Genomic DNA, 18,493 nt, shown 5'->3' on the forward strand with positions numbered 1-18,493 from the left:
TCACAACATATTTGATGCTGAATGCGTGGGGAATCAGCAGTGGGTCATAATAGAGGCATTATTTCTTGTAATGGGCAGTATGGGGTGATGAATACTTTGTGGGGCAGTAAAGGGGCAATAGTACTATATTACATGGGGCACTATTGATATCAAGAGACAATAAGGCACTTAATGGGGCATTGGATGTACAGATCTAGCAGCTCCAACCCATGCTGTATTAGTGAGCTTGTCTGTTAATGAGTCATGCTGAGCTGCGGTCTCAGAGTGGCTATGCTAATTGTATAGCACCGCTGCCATTCACCTCTTGTTTGGTGGTGCTACATCTGTAGCAGCAAGATGGGGAGAGTGTGCAAAGATGAGTTGTAGTGGTCTAAACTATGGGGCTGAAACATATATCTTAGAGCTAATTCCTCTAATCTTTTAGGACAGTAGCAACACCCCTAACTGCTAGTTCTGCATTAACTAGCCACTTTAGAGACACAGTGAGGCAGCAAAAAGTTCTGGGCTGGGAGGAGGATGGCTCAAGCTGAATTTTTGCACCAAGGCACACAAACTTTTTGCTATGCCAAGATGGTTGTCTTCATGAGACAATCAGTGTAAGGCTGCATTCACACGTACGTATATCGGCTCGGTTTTCACGCCAAGCCGATATACGTCATCCTCATCTGCAGGGGCGGGGGATGGAAGAGCCAGGAGCAGGAACTGAGCTCCCGCCCCCTCTCTGCCTCCTCTCCGCCCCTCTGCACTATTTGCAATGAAAGGAGGCGGGACAGGGGTGTGGCTAAGTTCCGAGAATTAACCCCGGCCCCGTCCCGCCTCTCCCCATTGCAAATAGTGCAGAGGGGCAGAGAGGAGGCAGAGAGGGGGCGGGAGCTCAGTTCCTGCTCCTGGCTCTTCCATCCTCCCCCTCCCCCCTGCAGATGAGGACGACGTATATCGGCTCGGCGTGAAAACCAAGCCGATATACGTTCGTGTGAATGCAGCCTCAACCAGATGGAATTTTTTCTTGACATTATTAGAATGGCGGATTCCTTCCAAATATACCGGATTCCTCACAATTTACACTGCCTCCAACATAATGATCATTGTACGTTTAGTACAAATGTCCAAAGAAAGAATAAAAAACAAGCATGCCCTCGCTCTTTAACAAACCAAAGTATATAGCTTTCAGTGATCCGGCAATGCGAAATAACTTACAATGCATGGAGTTTGTCGTTTATTCTACATGAATTGTAAGTTATTTTGTATGTATTTAAGAATGTCTATGAAATTGTATGTTTGAAGCTTGAGAAAGGCATGTTGGTTTTGCAGAAACGTCTTGCTAATAAATGCTATTACTTTGATTGATGATCTCTGCTTGATCACTAAAAGCTATACACTTTGGCTTGTTTTTTATTTTAGCTTTGTACATTTGTACAAATCTATCAGCTCCAGATTATTCTGGTTGCTGTAAGTGACCCAGAACGGTTCTCCACCATACTGGATAACAGCCCAAAAATTCTTTACACGCCTGCTTGGACAGTAGGTGCCGGACGGAATCCTAACCAGGGTAAACCCACCAAGCACCAGGTGAGTTGCTCTTCACTCTCCACAATTTTTTATGTTAACCTCACAAGGTGCATTTCTAATTTATATTGATTGTGCGTTAAGTGTTGCATTTCAATTTTTCAGAATTATGTTTGGCTCATTTATTCTAAAAGGTATGATTCTATTCCACATAACTCTGGCTGTGTTTCTAGCAGCTCCCAGAACATCTCTGTTCCTCAGGCTATATACAAATGGGTTTAACATCGGGACCACAGCCACAAAAAGCATTGCGAGAATTTTGTCTTGTTCATCAGAATCCTCAGATTCAGGTTTCAAGTACATGAAGATACTTGGCCCGTAGAATAATAAAGCTGTAATGATGTGCGATGAGCAGCTAGAAAAAGCCTTAAGTTGCCCATTAGAGGCACGAATCTTTACAACTGTGGAGATAATTCTTACATATGACGTCAAAATAAAAATCAAACTAAAAACTACCAAACAGATGTCTTCAGTTGAGATGATCGCTTTTATAGTCTCAGTATCACTAGAAGAAAGTTCCATCAGTGGTATTATGTCACAAAAGAAATGGTTGATTTCATGAGAGTAACAGAATGATAATGTTGAGATCAGTGAGGTTAGCATTATTGAATTCACAACACAGTAAATCATGCTGATAGTAGCTATAATAAAACAAACTTTTTTTGTCATGATCAAAGAATAATGTAGAGGAGAGCAAACTGCCACATAGCGATCATAGGCCATACAGGCTAGAATGTTATTCTCAGCAGTTGAACAGAATATGAAGAAGGACAGCTGAGTGATGCAACTGTGGTAGGAGAAGGTTTTGTCCTCTGTTATGATGATGGACAACATCTTTGGGAGAATAGCAGAGACACAAATGGCATCAACAGAAGACAAATTACACAAGAAGAAGTACATTGGCGTGTGAAGTTGGGGTACAGCACAGACCAGGGCAATGATAATCAGATTTCCCACCACAGCTAGTAGATACATGAATAAAAACCCAGCAAATATAAGAATTTCATTTATTCTGGAGGTGGAGAATGGAGTCAGGTAGAATTCAGTCACTGTAATGTTTTCACAGTCATTCATCTTTAATATCTGTAATAATAGAAAGGATAACAGAGTCTTACTGTATGTACGGTAGGGAACTTTTTACCGCTGATGTTTGAATGATGGTCTAAAAATTCTGCATTTCTTATAATACAGAGCCATAGATGATCGTAAATTATGCAATTCTGCCTTTCTGCAAGCACTACATAGACCAACAAGTAGGAGTCTTGTAGGTCTGCTGCACAGCTAGAAAAGACAATGTTGGTTCTCAATCCCAATCAAGTCAAGTAGTTTGCCCAACCCATTCAGATATACAAAAGTTGTAGTAGTGTTGCCAAACCTGCACCTTCAGGCCTCGGTCAGACGGGCGTTTTTTCGCGCGACTTGCGCATGCGATCCGCGCATATATAGACCCAATGCTTCGCAATGGGATCGGTCACATGTCCGCTTTTTATGCGGATGTACGATAAATTATAGGACATGACGAATCGCAGAACACGCCTATCTGCGTTCTGCGATTCCTTGTGTCCTATATATGCGCTGTCATTCAATAGATGAGAGCTGCCTCTGATTGGTCCCTGCACTCAGCCAATCAGAGGCAGCACTCACTCACCCATTCATGAATTCATGAATGGGTGAGTGAGAGCTGGCTCTGACTGGTGAGAGCTGTGACCAATCAGAGGCAGCCCATTCAGCAGGCGGGGATTTCACTGCTGAATACTACACAGAGCAATTCAGGAGAACTGCCAGACGGACACGGCTGAACTCCGTCTGTACGGAAAAGGTGAGTATACTTTTTTTATTTCTATTTTTACACATTTTAGGATGGTTTTCAGGGAAGGGCTTATATTTCAACCCGCGCTCGCCGGCAGCCCATTGCTTTCAATGGAGCCGGCTGTATTGCCGGCTCCATTGAATTCAATGGGCGAACATGGTTCTCCTCTGCCACAGCTGTGCCACAGCTGTGGCAGAGGATAGTGGGCAGCGCTGGGCCGTTTTGCAGAAAACACTGCTAGCTGCAGATTTTTCGGCGAAACGTCGGCCCCGGTCACGCGATTTGCGGATGCGCATCCGTCATGCGATCCGCAAATTGCGCAAAAAAACGCCCGTCTGACTGAGGCCTCACTCTGTCAGACCTCTAGGGCAAGCCAGTATGTTATATTTTCCTAATTTGTGAGCCGTGGTCATGCATTCAGACTGCACAGATCACAATTACCCACAAAGCAATGATGGACCTACCACTGTGTGTTGTGCATGACACGCGCATGTAGCAGAGCGGTGTGTGGGGTGTGTGACACGCGCATGTAGCAGACCTGTTTGTGCTGTGTGTGACACGCGCATGTAGCAGAGCTGTGTGTATCAGTGACATGCACATGTAGCACAGCTCTGTGTGGTGTGTGTGATATGTGTAGGAATTTTAGTAAAAAGAAAGTCCGCCTACATAGGTGTGAAAAAAATCTTTAGCCTTTATTAATAATCAGTATCACAATATACTAAAAACTTGGAACGCGTTTCAGTCAGTGCCCAACCTTGTTCACCCATCACCTTCTTTTTACTAAAATTCCTATTGGATATCGTGAAGGCCTACACAAACCGCCTAGGATGGATACATAGCTGAGCCACAAGGATCAAGTCTATGCGGTAAAGAGGGTGAGCGTTTGTTTATTCTTGTTATAGTGTGTGATATGTGCATGTAGCAGAGTTGTGTGTGGTGTGTGTGACACACGCATGTAGCAGAGCTGTGTGTGTCTCTTACACACGCATGTAGCAGAGCTGTGTGTGGTGTGTGTAAAGCACATGTAGGAGAGCTGTGTGTGACATGCATGTAGCAGAACTGTGTGTGCTGTGTGTGACGAGTATGTAGCAGAGCTGTGTGTGCTGTGTGTGATGCGCATGTAGCAGAGTTGTGTGTGGTGTGTGTGACACTCACATGTAGCAGAGCTGTGTGTGTCTGTGACACAGACATTTAGCAGAGCTGTGTGTGCTGTGTGTGATGCCCATGTAGCAGAGCTGGGTGCAGTGTGTGTGATGTGCATGTAGCACAGCTGTCTGTGTGTGACACGCACATGTAGCTGAGCTGTGCGTGACACTTGCATGGAGCAGAGCTGTGAGTGACATGCATATAGCAGAGCTGTATGTGACGTGCATGTAGCAGAGCTGTGTGTGACATAGATGTAGCAGAGCTGTGTGTGACATGCATATAGCAGAGCTGCCTGTGACGTGCATATAGCAGAGCTGTGTGTGTGTGACGTGCATGTACCACAGCTGTGTGTGTGTGACATGCACATTTAGCTGAGCTGTGCGTGACACTTGCATGGAGCAGAGCTGTGAGTGACATGCATATAGCAGAGCTGTATGTGACGTGCATGTAGCAGAGCTGTGTGTGACATGGATGTAGCAGAGCTTTGTGTGACATGCATATAGCAGAGCTGCCTGTGACGTGCATATAGCAGAGCTGTGTGTGTGTGACGTGCATGTACCACAGCTGTGTGTGTGTGATATGCATGTAGCAGAGCTGTGTGATGCATTGCACCTCCAGAAACACTGGTGCTATCATTTCCTGATAACTACTAATAATATGAACTAAGAAGAAATTTTAAAAATCTTCTATAAGGCAGGAGAGCAGGCAGTTCCAAAAAAAGACAACCAGAAAGGCTACTCAGGGGTTACCAAGTAATTAAATTAATTAAATGCACAGAGGGGGCAAGGGGGCCATGACTATGGAGCCCATCCAACTAGGCTATAAAGGTGAATTTTACTGCAGCCAACTAATTGGCATTAAAGAGAATTTCCCCTATTGAGGGTGGCTTGCCACGAGCATATGTGTATGCGTACATACGTGCACGCCAAAGCGCCACTGCCTATATAGCCTGTATATGGATTTCCCTGTTGGAGGATGACTGTGGTTATTGAAAGCACAGTGCAGCCAGAAAAAATTATGCGCAAGGCTGGGTATTAATCAGCGACTATGACCCCCAGCAAACACGCAGTAAACTGAAGACGGTCACAGGCAGCCCAAATATAGTATTTTTTTACCAATTTTTGGGAAAAAGCCCACTGCCTGTATAGCCTCTATATGGATTTCCCTGTTAGAGGATGACTGTGGTTATTGAAAGCACAGTGCAGCCAGAAAAAATTATGCGCAAGGCTGGGTATTAATCAGCGACTACTACCCCCAGCCCACATGCAGTAAACTGCAGATGGTTACAGGCAGCCCAAATATAGTATTTTGTTACCAATTTTTTTGAAAAAGCCCACTGCCTATATAGCCTGTGTATGGATTTCCCTGTTGGAGGATGACTGTGGTTATTGAAAGCACAGTGCAGCCAGAAAAAATTATGCGCAAGGCTGCAGTAACACCTAGCTGGGTAATAGTTAGCGACTACTACCCCCAGCAGACACGCAGTAAACTGAACACGGTCACAGGCAGCCCAAAGATTTTTTTTACAATTTTTTTGAAAAAGCCCACTGCCTATATAGCCAGTATATCTCTTTCCCTGTACCACTGTCCCTGCCTCAGCAGTACTGCCCCATACTCAGTAAAATGAATGCAGACTGAGGACGCTATGGTCTGCACGCCCGATATACAAAAAAAAAAAAATTGTGCAAAACTGCTAAAGCAGCCTCAACAGTACTGCACATGGTCAGATGTGGCCCTAAGAAGGACCGTTGGGGTTCTTGAAGACGCTAACACTGTCCCTATAACAGCAACAGCACTTTCCCTGATCTCTCGTAGTGTGTGTCTGTGGCGAGCCGCGGGCGAGGCAGATTTAAATACTCGGGGGTCACTTGATCTCACCAGCCACTCACTGCAGGGGGGTGGGATAGGGCTGGAACTTCACAGGAGGAAGTTGTAATGCCTTCCCTGTGTTTCTATTGGCCAGAAAAGGGCGCAAATTTTTCAGGGAAGAAAATGAAAGTGACTCGAACACCGCATGGTGCTCGTCTCGAGTAACGAGCATCTCGAGTACCCTAATACTCGAACGAGCATCAAGCTTGGACGAGTACGCTCGCTCATCTTTATGTATTAACCCTTTCCAATCCACTGTCTGACGTCTGAAGACATTCTGATTGAAGGCTGTACAGCTATAGATGTCTGAAGACGTCTGGCAGGGTATTCTAACTGTATATTACTGGCAGCTCTGTTGTCATGGGCCTCTCCAGCATGTCCCATACAGCAGTACTGGCTATAGCCAGCAGATGGTACCATTGTATAATGACAGACAGAGAAAGACCCCTAGGGAACCCTGAATCCAAAATTGGATTGCAAAGGATTAACTACATCTCCTAGCCATGGTCCTCCCATTTGAAACATGCCGAGGTCCAGTTCTATCCTTTCTCCTGGTTCCTGTATCTACAGAGGCTTTGGTTACTAGCATTTTGATCGTGCAAAAGAAATAACGCAGCATGCCATATTTTCTTGCTCATTTGTGAACCCAAATTGCTTATTGAAGTCAATTGGTATATGCAAGTCTGCACAAAATACGCTAGGAGATGCACAAAAAAACACTGAGTAATTGCAGTGGTGAAAGAAAATATAAGAAAAGATCCAAGGTTAAGACAATGTGGAAATTTGTTTTTTAACAGTATAATCTCATAAATAGAGATGAGCGTGCATGCTCGGTTAAGGCAGTTACTGGAGTGAGCATCGCTCATCTCGAGTAACTGCATACTCGTCTGAGCAAATGCGGGAGGTGGCAGGGGTGAGCAGGAGTGAGCGGGGGTTAGTGACGGGGAAGAGAGAGAAAGAGATCTCTCTCACTCTCCCCGCCACTCCCCCCACCACGTCCCCCCCCCCCCGCATTTGCGCGGACGAGTATGCAGTTACTCAAGAAGAGCGATGTTCGCTTGAGTAACTGCCTTAAACAAGCATGCACGCTCATCTCTACTCATAAACCTTTTTTGAAAGCAATTTTCTAAACCAATTTACACCTCTTGCTGGACAGAGCACCTTTAATGCCAGTGACTTTAAAGAAGGATATATCCCCCTTGCTAGCTTTCCAAAAAATGTCTGGGTGCTGCAGACAGGGAATATCTCAATATACTTGAGGAAGCTTAGAGCCAGATATATGCTCAGCAATATGTAGTTTTAATTTATGTGAGTGGTGTTACAATTCACAAATGAATTAATATAAAAAGCCTAGGGTATTGTAGAGGAAGAAAATGTTTTATTTTATTTTAATAAAAAAGCATAGAATACTTCCTGATTGGGCATATCTAAAACAACCTTTAGTCATGAGCCAATTTTGAGATGTCGAAGTAGTATTGTTGTATAAGTTAGGAGCTATCATGTTGACTATTGTATGCATTTTCTTGGCAACAAATTTGATAACAGGCTCAACCATTCATTGAATTCAATGAATCACTGAGCACTGCCTCTGATTGGATGAGCGCTGTGACTAATCAAGGGCAACGTTCAGCTGTCATTCAATGAATGACTGAGAGCTGACTATAATTGGCAGCCAATCAGACCAGTACTTTCTGGAGGCAGCAATTTTTAAGGTGCGACTATTTTGTGCCTGTAAAAGATGGACATGTGAACACTACATAGGGAACGAATGGTTCTATCTGACGTGCTTTTTTTGCACTCATGGGTGCGCAGGAAAAAATGCTTGTCTGACTTCGTCCTTAGGGTGTGCCTGGTGTTATCTGAACGGTGTGTAAAACAATTGCATTGTCATTTAGATTGTGCCAAATAGTCATATTTATTTTACGATCCTACTGTGGTAACCATGCTGGTGCAACCTGTCAGAAATAATTCATTAATCGAGGGGGCGTGGCCTAACGGCCATATTGAGCAGACACACAGAAGGATAGCTCAGTTGGAAACTGCACTAACCTGTGCTTAATAACAAGTTTCCCTTACTCCCAGACCTCTCCTGACCCTCACTGGTTCACTCGGGTGCCCAGGGGAAGAAAAAGATTTCCTGCAGAGCAGTCACGAACTCCGTGAGAACATCCCGTGAGTTGGGGCCTGGCTGATTATTCCAAGCCGGGGGCCACTTTAAAGGAAATACATCCCCAAAGTTCTCTAAAAGACCCTTCAATAAATGGTACTTTAACAGCCACCTGCCCAGTGCATCTAAAGGAGTGGCTATTGCGTTACTCTCCTCAATCCCTTTTACCCTTGACAGCAGACTCTCTGACACAGAGGAACAAATGCTTTTCTCAAAGGGGAAGATCTTCTCAAAGATCTGCACACTGGTAAACTTATATACTGCAAACAAAAACCAGATCCCATGGCTATTAGATGCCTTATATAAGCTCACACTCTTTGGGGAAGGGAAAATAATATTTGGCTCAGATCTAAATCTTACCCTAAACCCCATCCTAGACTCCTCCTTGGGGAGGTCCCTTGTCTCCCAAAAGGCATGGAAGAAATTGCAGAAAACTCTTCAAGATTTAAGAGTTATGGATGCCCGGAGGATGCTCAATCCTTCAGTTAGGGACTTTTCCTTTTATTCCCAGATACATGACACACATCAAAGAATAGACTATATATTCAACTCATCCTCCATGATCCATCAGGTAAAAACCTCAAATATAGGAAATATAACTGTCTCAGACCATGCCCCAGTCACAGTAACCTTAATTCTAAAAGCCTCCCCACAAAGAAATTGGTGTTGGAGATTGAACGAATCACTACTAGACGATGAAGAAGCAAATAATACTATTTCCTCTAATTTGAAAACATTCTTCGCAGAGAACACACAATCTCTAGACAAACACCAACTTGTGTGGGAAACTCACAAAGCATATATCAGAGGAATTTTCATAGTATTAGGATTGGCACAGAAAAAGTGCAAACAAAAAGAGATTGAAACTGTTCTGGCCCAAATCTCCAATCTAGAACAGCAATCTAAACTAAACAGGCACAAGAGGTACAAACCGAAATAACTAAACTGCGAGAACAACTAAAAGACATACTAAATAATAAATTTGCAAAATCTCTACTATATTACAAGCATCAACTCTATGCTCACGGTAATACAGGTGGTCGTCTCATGTCCTCCCTTATCAAGAAAGCTAGAGGAAAAACGAACATCACAAGCATTAAAGACAAGTCAAGAAAACCACACATGGCGCCTGAAGGAATAGCTCAAATTTTCCAAGAATTCTACTCAGAATTGTACGATTTAAACAAATTAGATAGCAACCCGCTAGTTCCCAGAGACAGTAAACTTGAAGATCTAATGCCTAGCTCTCCCTTCCTTGAACAGAGACGAGGCCTCCGTGCTGACTTCACCAGTTTCTCTTGAAGAATTAATGGCTGTTTTAAATAGCTTCCCTTAACTAAAAGCCCGGGCCCAGATGGCTTTCCCTTACTATATTACAAAAAATTCCATGACTTATTGCTCCCGCAATTAGCTCTTTCTTTTAATACTTTGTTGGATGGCGCTAACCTACCCAAACAAGCAGAGGAAGCCTACATCATACTTATACACAAAGATGGGAAGGACCCCCTCCTGTGTGGTAGCTATAGGCCCATATCCCTCCTACATCTCGACATTAAAGGATGGGCAAAACTCCTCTCTAGAAGAATCAATAAAACTATTCCAAAATTAAACAATGAACAAGCTGACTTTGTCATAGGCAGAGAGGGAAAAGACAGCTCTACACGCCTCCTGCACACAATTAGGTATTCCCAAAATAAAAAAAATCTCATTCATTCCGTTAGGAATTGATGCGGGAAAAGCATTTGACAGAGTAGATTGGAACTTCATGCGGGCCGTCCTGAACAAATGTAACTTTCTGCCCAAACTAACTCGAGCAATATTCACATTATACTCTGGCCCACATGCTAAAATTAAAGTTAATGACACTTTCCCCCCTCCCTTCCCTATAACTAATGGTACAAGACAGGGATGCCCTTTATCTCCCACTCTTTTCAGCCTTTCTCTGGAGATTCTCCTTCAAATGGTAAGACAGAATAAGGACATTAAGGGGATTGAGATAAACCACTACTCGCTTAAAACAGTAGCGTTCGCAGATGACATCCTATTTATCTTAACCAATCCAGAACAAGGTTTACCAGAAATCAACAATATCTTAGAATTATATGGCTCTCTCTCTAATTTCAAAGTAAACACTTCTAAGGCCTTAGTCAGACGGGCGTTTTTAGCCGCGATTTGCGCATGCGCATGCGTCCGGCGATTTTTTAAAACCATTGCTTTGCAATGGTATCGGACACATGAGCGCTTTTTATGCGCTCGTCCGATAAATTATAGAACAAAAAATCGCAGATCGCACCTATCTGCGATCTGCGATTCCTGTTCTCTTCTGTATATGCGCTCAATGGGGCCGGCGGCAGCAGCGCCGACCCCATTGAGAACATATAGAAGACAAATCATTCTTCTCTGCCACAGCTGTAACAGCTGTGGCAGAGAAGAACGATGTTTGCCCATTGAATTCAATGGAGCGGCAATACAGCCGCTCCATTGAAAGCAATGGGCTGCCGGCGTGCGCGGGGTGAATTGTCAGGAAGGGGTTAAATATATAAGCCCTTCCCTGCAATTCATCCTAAAATGTGTTAAAATAAAAAAAAAATGTATACTCACCTTTCCGCTGCAGCCGGAGTCCAGCCGCGGCCGCTGTCAGTTCTCCTGAACTGCTTCTTGGCACTATTCAGCCGGCGGGGCTTTAAAATCCCCACCTGCTGAATGATCTGCCTCTGATTGGTCACAGCCCTGACCAATCAGAGGCCGGTTTCACTCACACACCAATTCATGAATTCATGAATGGGTGAGTGACTGCTGCCTCTCAGCGCTGAGCCAATCAGGGGCAGGTCTGACTCACATCCATTCATGAATTCATGAATGGGTGTGAGTGAGGCATGCCTCTGATTGGCTCAGCGCTGAGCCAATCAGGGGGCAGGTCTGACTCACACCCCCTTCACACCCACTGCAGGACGGCCGCGCGGAGCTCCGGCTGCCGGCAGAAGGTGAGTATACAATTTTTTTTTATTTTTACACATTTTAGGATGAATTGCAGGTAAGGGCTTATATATTTAAGCCCTTACCGACAATTCATCCCGGGCTCGCCCGCAGCGCATTGCTTTCAATGGAGACGGCTGTATTGCCGTCTCCATTGAATGCAATGCGCTGGACAGCTCCGGCCCGTTTCTAATGAAACGCGGCTAGGAGCAGATTTTCGGGCGATTTGCGGGCGACTTGCGCGCAGCGGTCACGCGATTTGCGGATGCGCATCCGTCATGCGATCCGCAAATCGCGCGAAAAAACGCCCGTCTGACTAAGGCCTTAGTCAACAGTCCTCAATATATCCTTCCCCCCAGAAGAGGCAAAAAATCTTCAAAAGTCCTGCCAGTACAAATGGGCTGACACACACATCGAGTACCTAGGAATCCAAATCCCCAAAAATCTAAACAACCTCCATGTCCTAAATTTTTCTCCAGTCTTAAATGAGATCACCTCACTTTTACATACTTATGACTTACCAGTACTCTCATAGTTTGTCCGGAAAAACTTATTACAAACATACATAATACCCCAGATATTATACAAACTACAAATGCTGCCAGTATATCTCCCAATTTCCTTCTTCAAATATATTAAATCAAGCTTTTCGAAAATCATCTGGAAACATAGGAGACCCTGACTAGCTCCCAGCCTGTTGGTCCAGAGGAGCGAGTATGGGGGTATTAATCTCCCTGACATGCTACAATGGTATAAATCATTCCAGCTCAATAGATGGCCGGAATTGACAAAACCCTCAAAACAATTGTGTTCTCTTTAGCTCAGGCATCCTATGGAACAACCATGTCAAGAGATTTATGGCAGCCTTCATGTAAAATCTATAGAAGTCCTTCATTCGACCCCCTGTTGAGAAGTGCTTGCGAGACCTGGGATTCTCTCCGAGGGGATCTGGCTCCATGCCCCTCCCCTGTTGCCCCCCTGGATCTAGTGCCAGACTTTCTGGGGCTTAACCTAGACCCGCATACTAAAAGGATCTGGGCCACCCTAAAGGACCATACAATATCTGATCTTTGGTCCCTGCGTACTTCTAAGAGTTCACAACTCGTTGAAGACCTCTTGTCTCAGGCAACAGGCCCGCCACACAACTCATTACAGATAATGCACCTAATAAAAATCTTAGATAAATTCAATAACTCCTTCCCTTCCACCCGACCGCTTACTGAAATGGAACAAATTATTGTAGCTCAGAGCAGCTGCAGCAGGAAAATTTAATCCATTAAAAAAAGTTTATTGCCCTCCAAGACACCCTAGACCAGCTTTTATCCTATCTTGGGAAAAGGAACTTAGCATTAAACTATCAGACAAGGAGGTGAGGTCGATTTTGAGCAGCTCTCATGGCCATTCCAGGTGCGTCAGACTACAAGAAGGCCACTATAAGCTGTTGACAAGGTGGTAAAAAATCTCCTGAGTGGCTTTATGCTTATAAACTATCAAGCTCCAACAAATGTTGGTGATGTAATGATCATGTAGGCTCTCTAACCCATATCTGGTGGTCCTGTCCAATCCTACACTCCTATTGGAATCAAATCGAAGCAATAATACGAGAAATTCTCGATGACGCCTTCACTCTCCTTCCTGAACACGTGCTATTGTCTAAACCTTCTCCTCTAATGCTAATCTCATTACTCACCTTATCCTAGCAGCCAAATCTTTAATTTCTCTGATGTGGTTTCAGCCTATAGCTCCAACAATCACCCAATGGGTGGCTAAAGTGAATGACATTTGTAGATTCGAGGAGTTAACGAGCTGGTCTAATAGATCCCACGAGAAATTCAGAGCAATGTGGGACTCATGGTCCAGAAGTCATTAGGTACACTCTCCCTCCTCCACTTTCTCCTTTTGCTGCCATGATGAAAATGCTAAGGGTTACGAGTGACGGTTTTGATGTCACAACTCATTTGCAACATTTATCTAATGTTCTATAGATACTTTTGGTTTATGCTACCTCCGGAGTCCTACTCTCTTATTATATGATATCTCCAATATAATGGACTACCCCCCACCCCCTCTCCCCCCTTTCACCCTTGCCTAACCCTACCAGTCTATTCTAGCTTATCTTCTTCTTATTCTAACACTTGGAAAAAGTTAAAATTCATAAATGCATTTTTTGATAAGATGTTCATACAAGTTCCACATGTTGTAACTAACGCTGGAATAATTTTGCTATACTTGTAATTGCAATAAATAAAGAATTAAAAAAAAAAAAAAAAGAACTAATGCATCAATCTTCAGTATAATCATTTTCTAGTAAACATACCCTTTTTGCTCTAATAAACTCTCCTACTGGGAGATTTTTAACTACATGAGAGAGGTAGAAACTCTGCATATAATAAGGAGTTGCCAGAGGGGGCTTCCTATACAATTTAGTATTAATTTTCTTTCATAAAGCGTCTCCAGTAGGGAAGACATCAAGAAAAGAGAGACATAATGTAGCTAAAGTTGAAAGAGATAAAAATTAATATTACTGCGATAGGAAACAAAATCAAAAACCGTGCTTGGGGAATCTTACCAAATAAGGAGAATGTCATTTAGATATCTCCCATGCCAACAGATTTTTTGCAGAAATTGATTAATTTAACATATTATTAACACCACACGGTGAACACCATTAATAAAACTAGGTACACTATCTTCGCTATTCCAAGCATTGTCTCTATTCACAGATCTGTCTGCAGCAACTTTGGTGCACGGATGACAACTGCTTCCTGTCACTACAACGCTTCAAAACAGCAAAATCACATATAAACAGGGGTTCTCCATATATTTTCTGATTACATACAGAAACAATACTTTTGTGGTAAAGTTACTGGATGACAGGATTAACCCAACGACCATTGCTAATATGTTTCTAAATTACTATCAAGAGCTATATAACATTAAAGGCCCTTTTGTAGACTCACATTGTAACACTTTAAATAGGACAATACAAGAATAAGTGCAGGGAGCCGGTTCTCCTGAAATCAACACCGAGACTAGTACATCCTTAGATCAGAACTTTACAGAGGACAAAGTTGACACAGTCATTAAATGTACCCCAGCAGGCAAAAGCCAAGGCACAGATGGGATCTCTTGGTTCTATAAATAAAATGTAGGGAACTCCTTACTTCCTTCCTCACCAAAGTGTATAATTCCATCTCACCACTCTTACTGTTCCCATCTGAATCTCTCTCCGCAGTCATCACTGTCATTCCCAAACTGGGTAGGGATCCTTCCTTGCAGTGCGCTTGTTACATGCCCATCTCTCTGATCAATATAGATATTAAATTATACTCTAAATGCTTAGTGAACAGACTTTATCCAATCCTCCCATCATTAATACATGGAGACCAGGTGAGGTTTGTGGGGGTCAGGAAGCTAGAGATAACACCAACAAAACCCGACTTTTGATAAAAGCTAGTAAAAAAATTAATAACCCCTTTTTGTTTAATTTCGGTAGTTCCTGTAAAAGCCTTTAACACAATCCTCTCCTTCTATGACAGACCTTCGGTGCAGGTCAGAACGAACTGAACACTCTCAACTTCATTCTCCATTAATAATGGCACCGGGCAGGGCTGCTGCCTTTCTCCGTTACTCTTTGAACTAGTCATGGAACATTTAGCTATAGCCTTGCGGCGAAACCCCATTATAAACGTTCTCATTATTGGCTCCCAGCAGTATAAGACATCACTATATGTTGATGATTTGCTTCTGTATGTCACCCTGCCCCGTATTTCGCTCCCATCTATTCTGGCAGAAGTACGAAAATATGGGAAACTCAATAACTTAAAAATAAATATCACTAAATGTAAGACATTAAATATCTCCTTACCATCCTCTTAAATCAGCCCTTATCGCAGCAGTTCCCATTTATATGGCGAAATTCCAATATCAAATACTTGAGACTAATACCTTGATAACTCTCTTCTCTTTATGTCCTGAACTATCTCCCCTTATTGGACATTGAAAGACTTAAACAACTATGACAACAAAAAGTACCATTCCTGGTTTGGCCGAATAAACGTTCTAAAAATTGACATCATCCCCTGTTTCCTGTACTTATTTCAGACCTTGCCTATCCAGCCCCCAGGATCTTCTTCAAGCACGTACAATCTGCCTTTACTGAATTTATATGGGGACGGAGATGCAGTCACATTAGCTACCAAACCCTCTTAAAACCTAAACCTGCAGGAGGAGCAGAGCTCCCTGATTTTAAACTCTACCACACGGCTACTGTCCTCTAACGACTGTATGTCTGGCACTTTCATCGGGAGTCCAAACTGTGGATCCAATTGGAAACTGACATTGTGGGAACTTCTCTAAAAACTTTACCATGGATACAGCCCTCATTCAGACCCCACAGTAGGTAAAATGCTCCCTCTTTGCCCCAGATTTCCTCACCACATGGGATAGGATTCCAACAAAAAAAATTCTATCCAGACAAAGAGGCCCTCTGACTCCTCTCTTCCAGAATAAATTGCTTAGAGAGAATGTTTTGGAACATATGTAAACAGTTAGGAACAAGTAAATTTGACCCACCAGTCAATCTAAATGCCACATAGCTATCTTTTTGGAGCTCTGGCCTTAATCATTTACGCTTATTAAATAACCATGTAATATTCATAAAACCTCAAGAAAGAGGAAAAATTATTAAAATGAAAAGAGGCATACAAGATGGCTTATAAAACAGGAAAATGGCTATGCAAAAGATAGAAAATTGATTCATATTCATTTCACTAACAGTTCCCCCTTTTGCGGCTACTTCATCATGCTACACAGCTCCTCATCATACTGTCAACCACATGACCTCCTCCCTCATCCCAAAAACTTGAGCTAACCACTAGGGAATGTGTTGCCTTACCTAACCAGGAAGATGGAGGTTCCTAGGAGCCATCCATGGTTCTCTGATTACACTCACATAGAGTAGTCCCAACTCGTCCATAAGGCCTCTATTCTAACCCTTGGTCTGAGAGCGGAGGATTCACATATGCTGCATACTGGGATAGATGATGAAGCATGACACAACCATTTAGTCGTATCTGATTTGGATTTCACCTAAACAATATATCCATATTTTTCCTTTTTAACAAAACATAAACTACAAATCTGTGTTAATTGACCCGTGAATCAATTATTGTATGTATACTAGATCAGGTATGCACTGAATGCAACAGCTAAGGAATATGTAGCTTTTCCACTGTACTACAAAGTGTGCAGAAAAATAAGCGAAAAGCCAAAAATACACTGAACCAGCAATCGGGAAGTCAATCAAATTAAGAGTTAGTATGAAATAACAAATACTGCAAAATTTCTTATATCTATGACCAAATAACATCAATTGTAGCTCTGTTCTGTAGAACAGCATCTTAAGTACCTTATACATCCACTAGTAATAAGCCAAAAGCTTATAAGGTAGTATTAAGTGCTCTTGCTAAATCACATGACATACCATTTATTACCATTTCACTAGATATAGCTAGTCCCCAGACCCCCACTAGTGATGCTCCCAGAGCTATTACTTCACTATTACTCAGCAGTGTGGAAGGCCTATCACAGGCTTCGGCCAGTACACAGGATTCCCTATAGCTCTAAACTGTAGTCAGGTGTTTGATGCATGAAAATACCTAAATGTAACAAAATACAAAACATACTGGCATATACCACTCTTCAGGCAGCTGTAAGGTAATCTAGCACTATTATGTATTGGTTAGTAACAGCAAAAATGAATTAATCTTGAATTGCATTAACTATAACAAGAATAAACAAACGCTCACCCTCTTTCCTGCATGCACTTGATTCTTGTGGCTCAGCTATGTATCCATCCTAGGCAGTTCATGTGGTCCTTCACGATATCCAATAGGAATTTTAGTAAAAAGAAAGCCCGCCTTCATAGGTATGGAAAAAATTTTTAGCCTTTATTATTAATCAGTATCATAGCATAATAAAAACTTGGAACGCGTTTCAGTCAGCGTCCGACCTTGTTCACCCTATGCTAGACAAGAAAACACTGAAACTATTTATAATACACATACAATTAAAACAATAGAAACATGTGGGATGGAATCCAAATCCCCCTCCTCATGAATAAACATCTTATGATGACACGCATAGACCTTGCAGCAGACTCCTAGAAATTCAGTAAAATGTTTCTGGACAAAACATCATTTCATGTAATTTTGAAATATCTTTATGACAAGAATAATGAATATGTAGAGCAGCTTTCTTAATATGTAATGATTAAGATATAGTGCAACCAAGGGCTTATTATCATTGAAGTTATTAGTATTCTTATTATAGCTTCAAAACGATGTCCAAAACAAAAAACTTTTATTATCAGCCAATTGCTCTATATTATATCTACGCAACAGCAAAAAAAAAAAAAAAGGGGGGGGGCGGGGGCTATTATCATAGATAGTGATCCCCAAAAGAAAAATTCTTTTATTACCCAGATATTGCTGCATATCTTATCTAACAAATAGCAAAAAAAAATTATATATATATATATTTGCTCTTTATTCACTTCTTTTTCCCATTATTTAATAAATATAGAATAGGTCTGATCGATAATTAAAACCATTCGTAAATCTAGTTCCTAAAGTCATAATCCAGAAAGCTTCCCTTTTATCGAGAGCTTCCTGGCTGACTTTAAATTTCCTCTTGCAATGAACTAGTTCTATACCATAAAACAGTAATCTGTCAATTCTGCCCTTATGATGATCGACAAAATGTCTGGCAGCTCCAGATTTCTCTGATTCTCTATGTCTAATATAATACAGGTGTTCGCTTATCCTTTCTTTTAACCTCCTAATGGTGCACCCAATGTACTTCTTGTTACAACCCGTGCATACTATATCGTATATTACGCCTGTACTTTCACAATTAATGTAGCTTTTAATAGGAAAATGTTTTGTTCTTTCATAATT

The 18,493-nt window shown here is 42.3% G+C and overlaps 1 protein-coding gene across 1 annotated transcript in view; it reads right to left on the bottom strand.

The window, feature by feature from the left end:
- Positions 1-1,659: 1,659 nt before the first annotated feature.
- Positions 1,660-18,493, bottom strand: part of LOC136610247 (olfactory receptor 5AR1-like) — a 39,994-nt gene continuing 23,160 nt past the window's right edge. Inside the window, exon 4 of the mRNA XM_066589482.1 lies at positions 1,660-2,649. Within this exon, the coding sequence (XP_066445579.1) occupies positions 1,660-2,649 (990 nt within the window). The remainder of the gene's footprint in view (positions 2,650-18,493) is intronic.

This window comes from Eleutherodactylus coqui, chromosome 2 (genome assembly GCF_035609145.1).
Source record: "Eleutherodactylus coqui strain aEleCoq1 chromosome 2, aEleCoq1.hap1, whole genome shotgun sequence".
Lineage (NCBI taxonomy): Eukaryota > Metazoa > Chordata > Amphibia > Anura > Eleutherodactylidae > Eleutherodactylus > Eleutherodactylus coqui.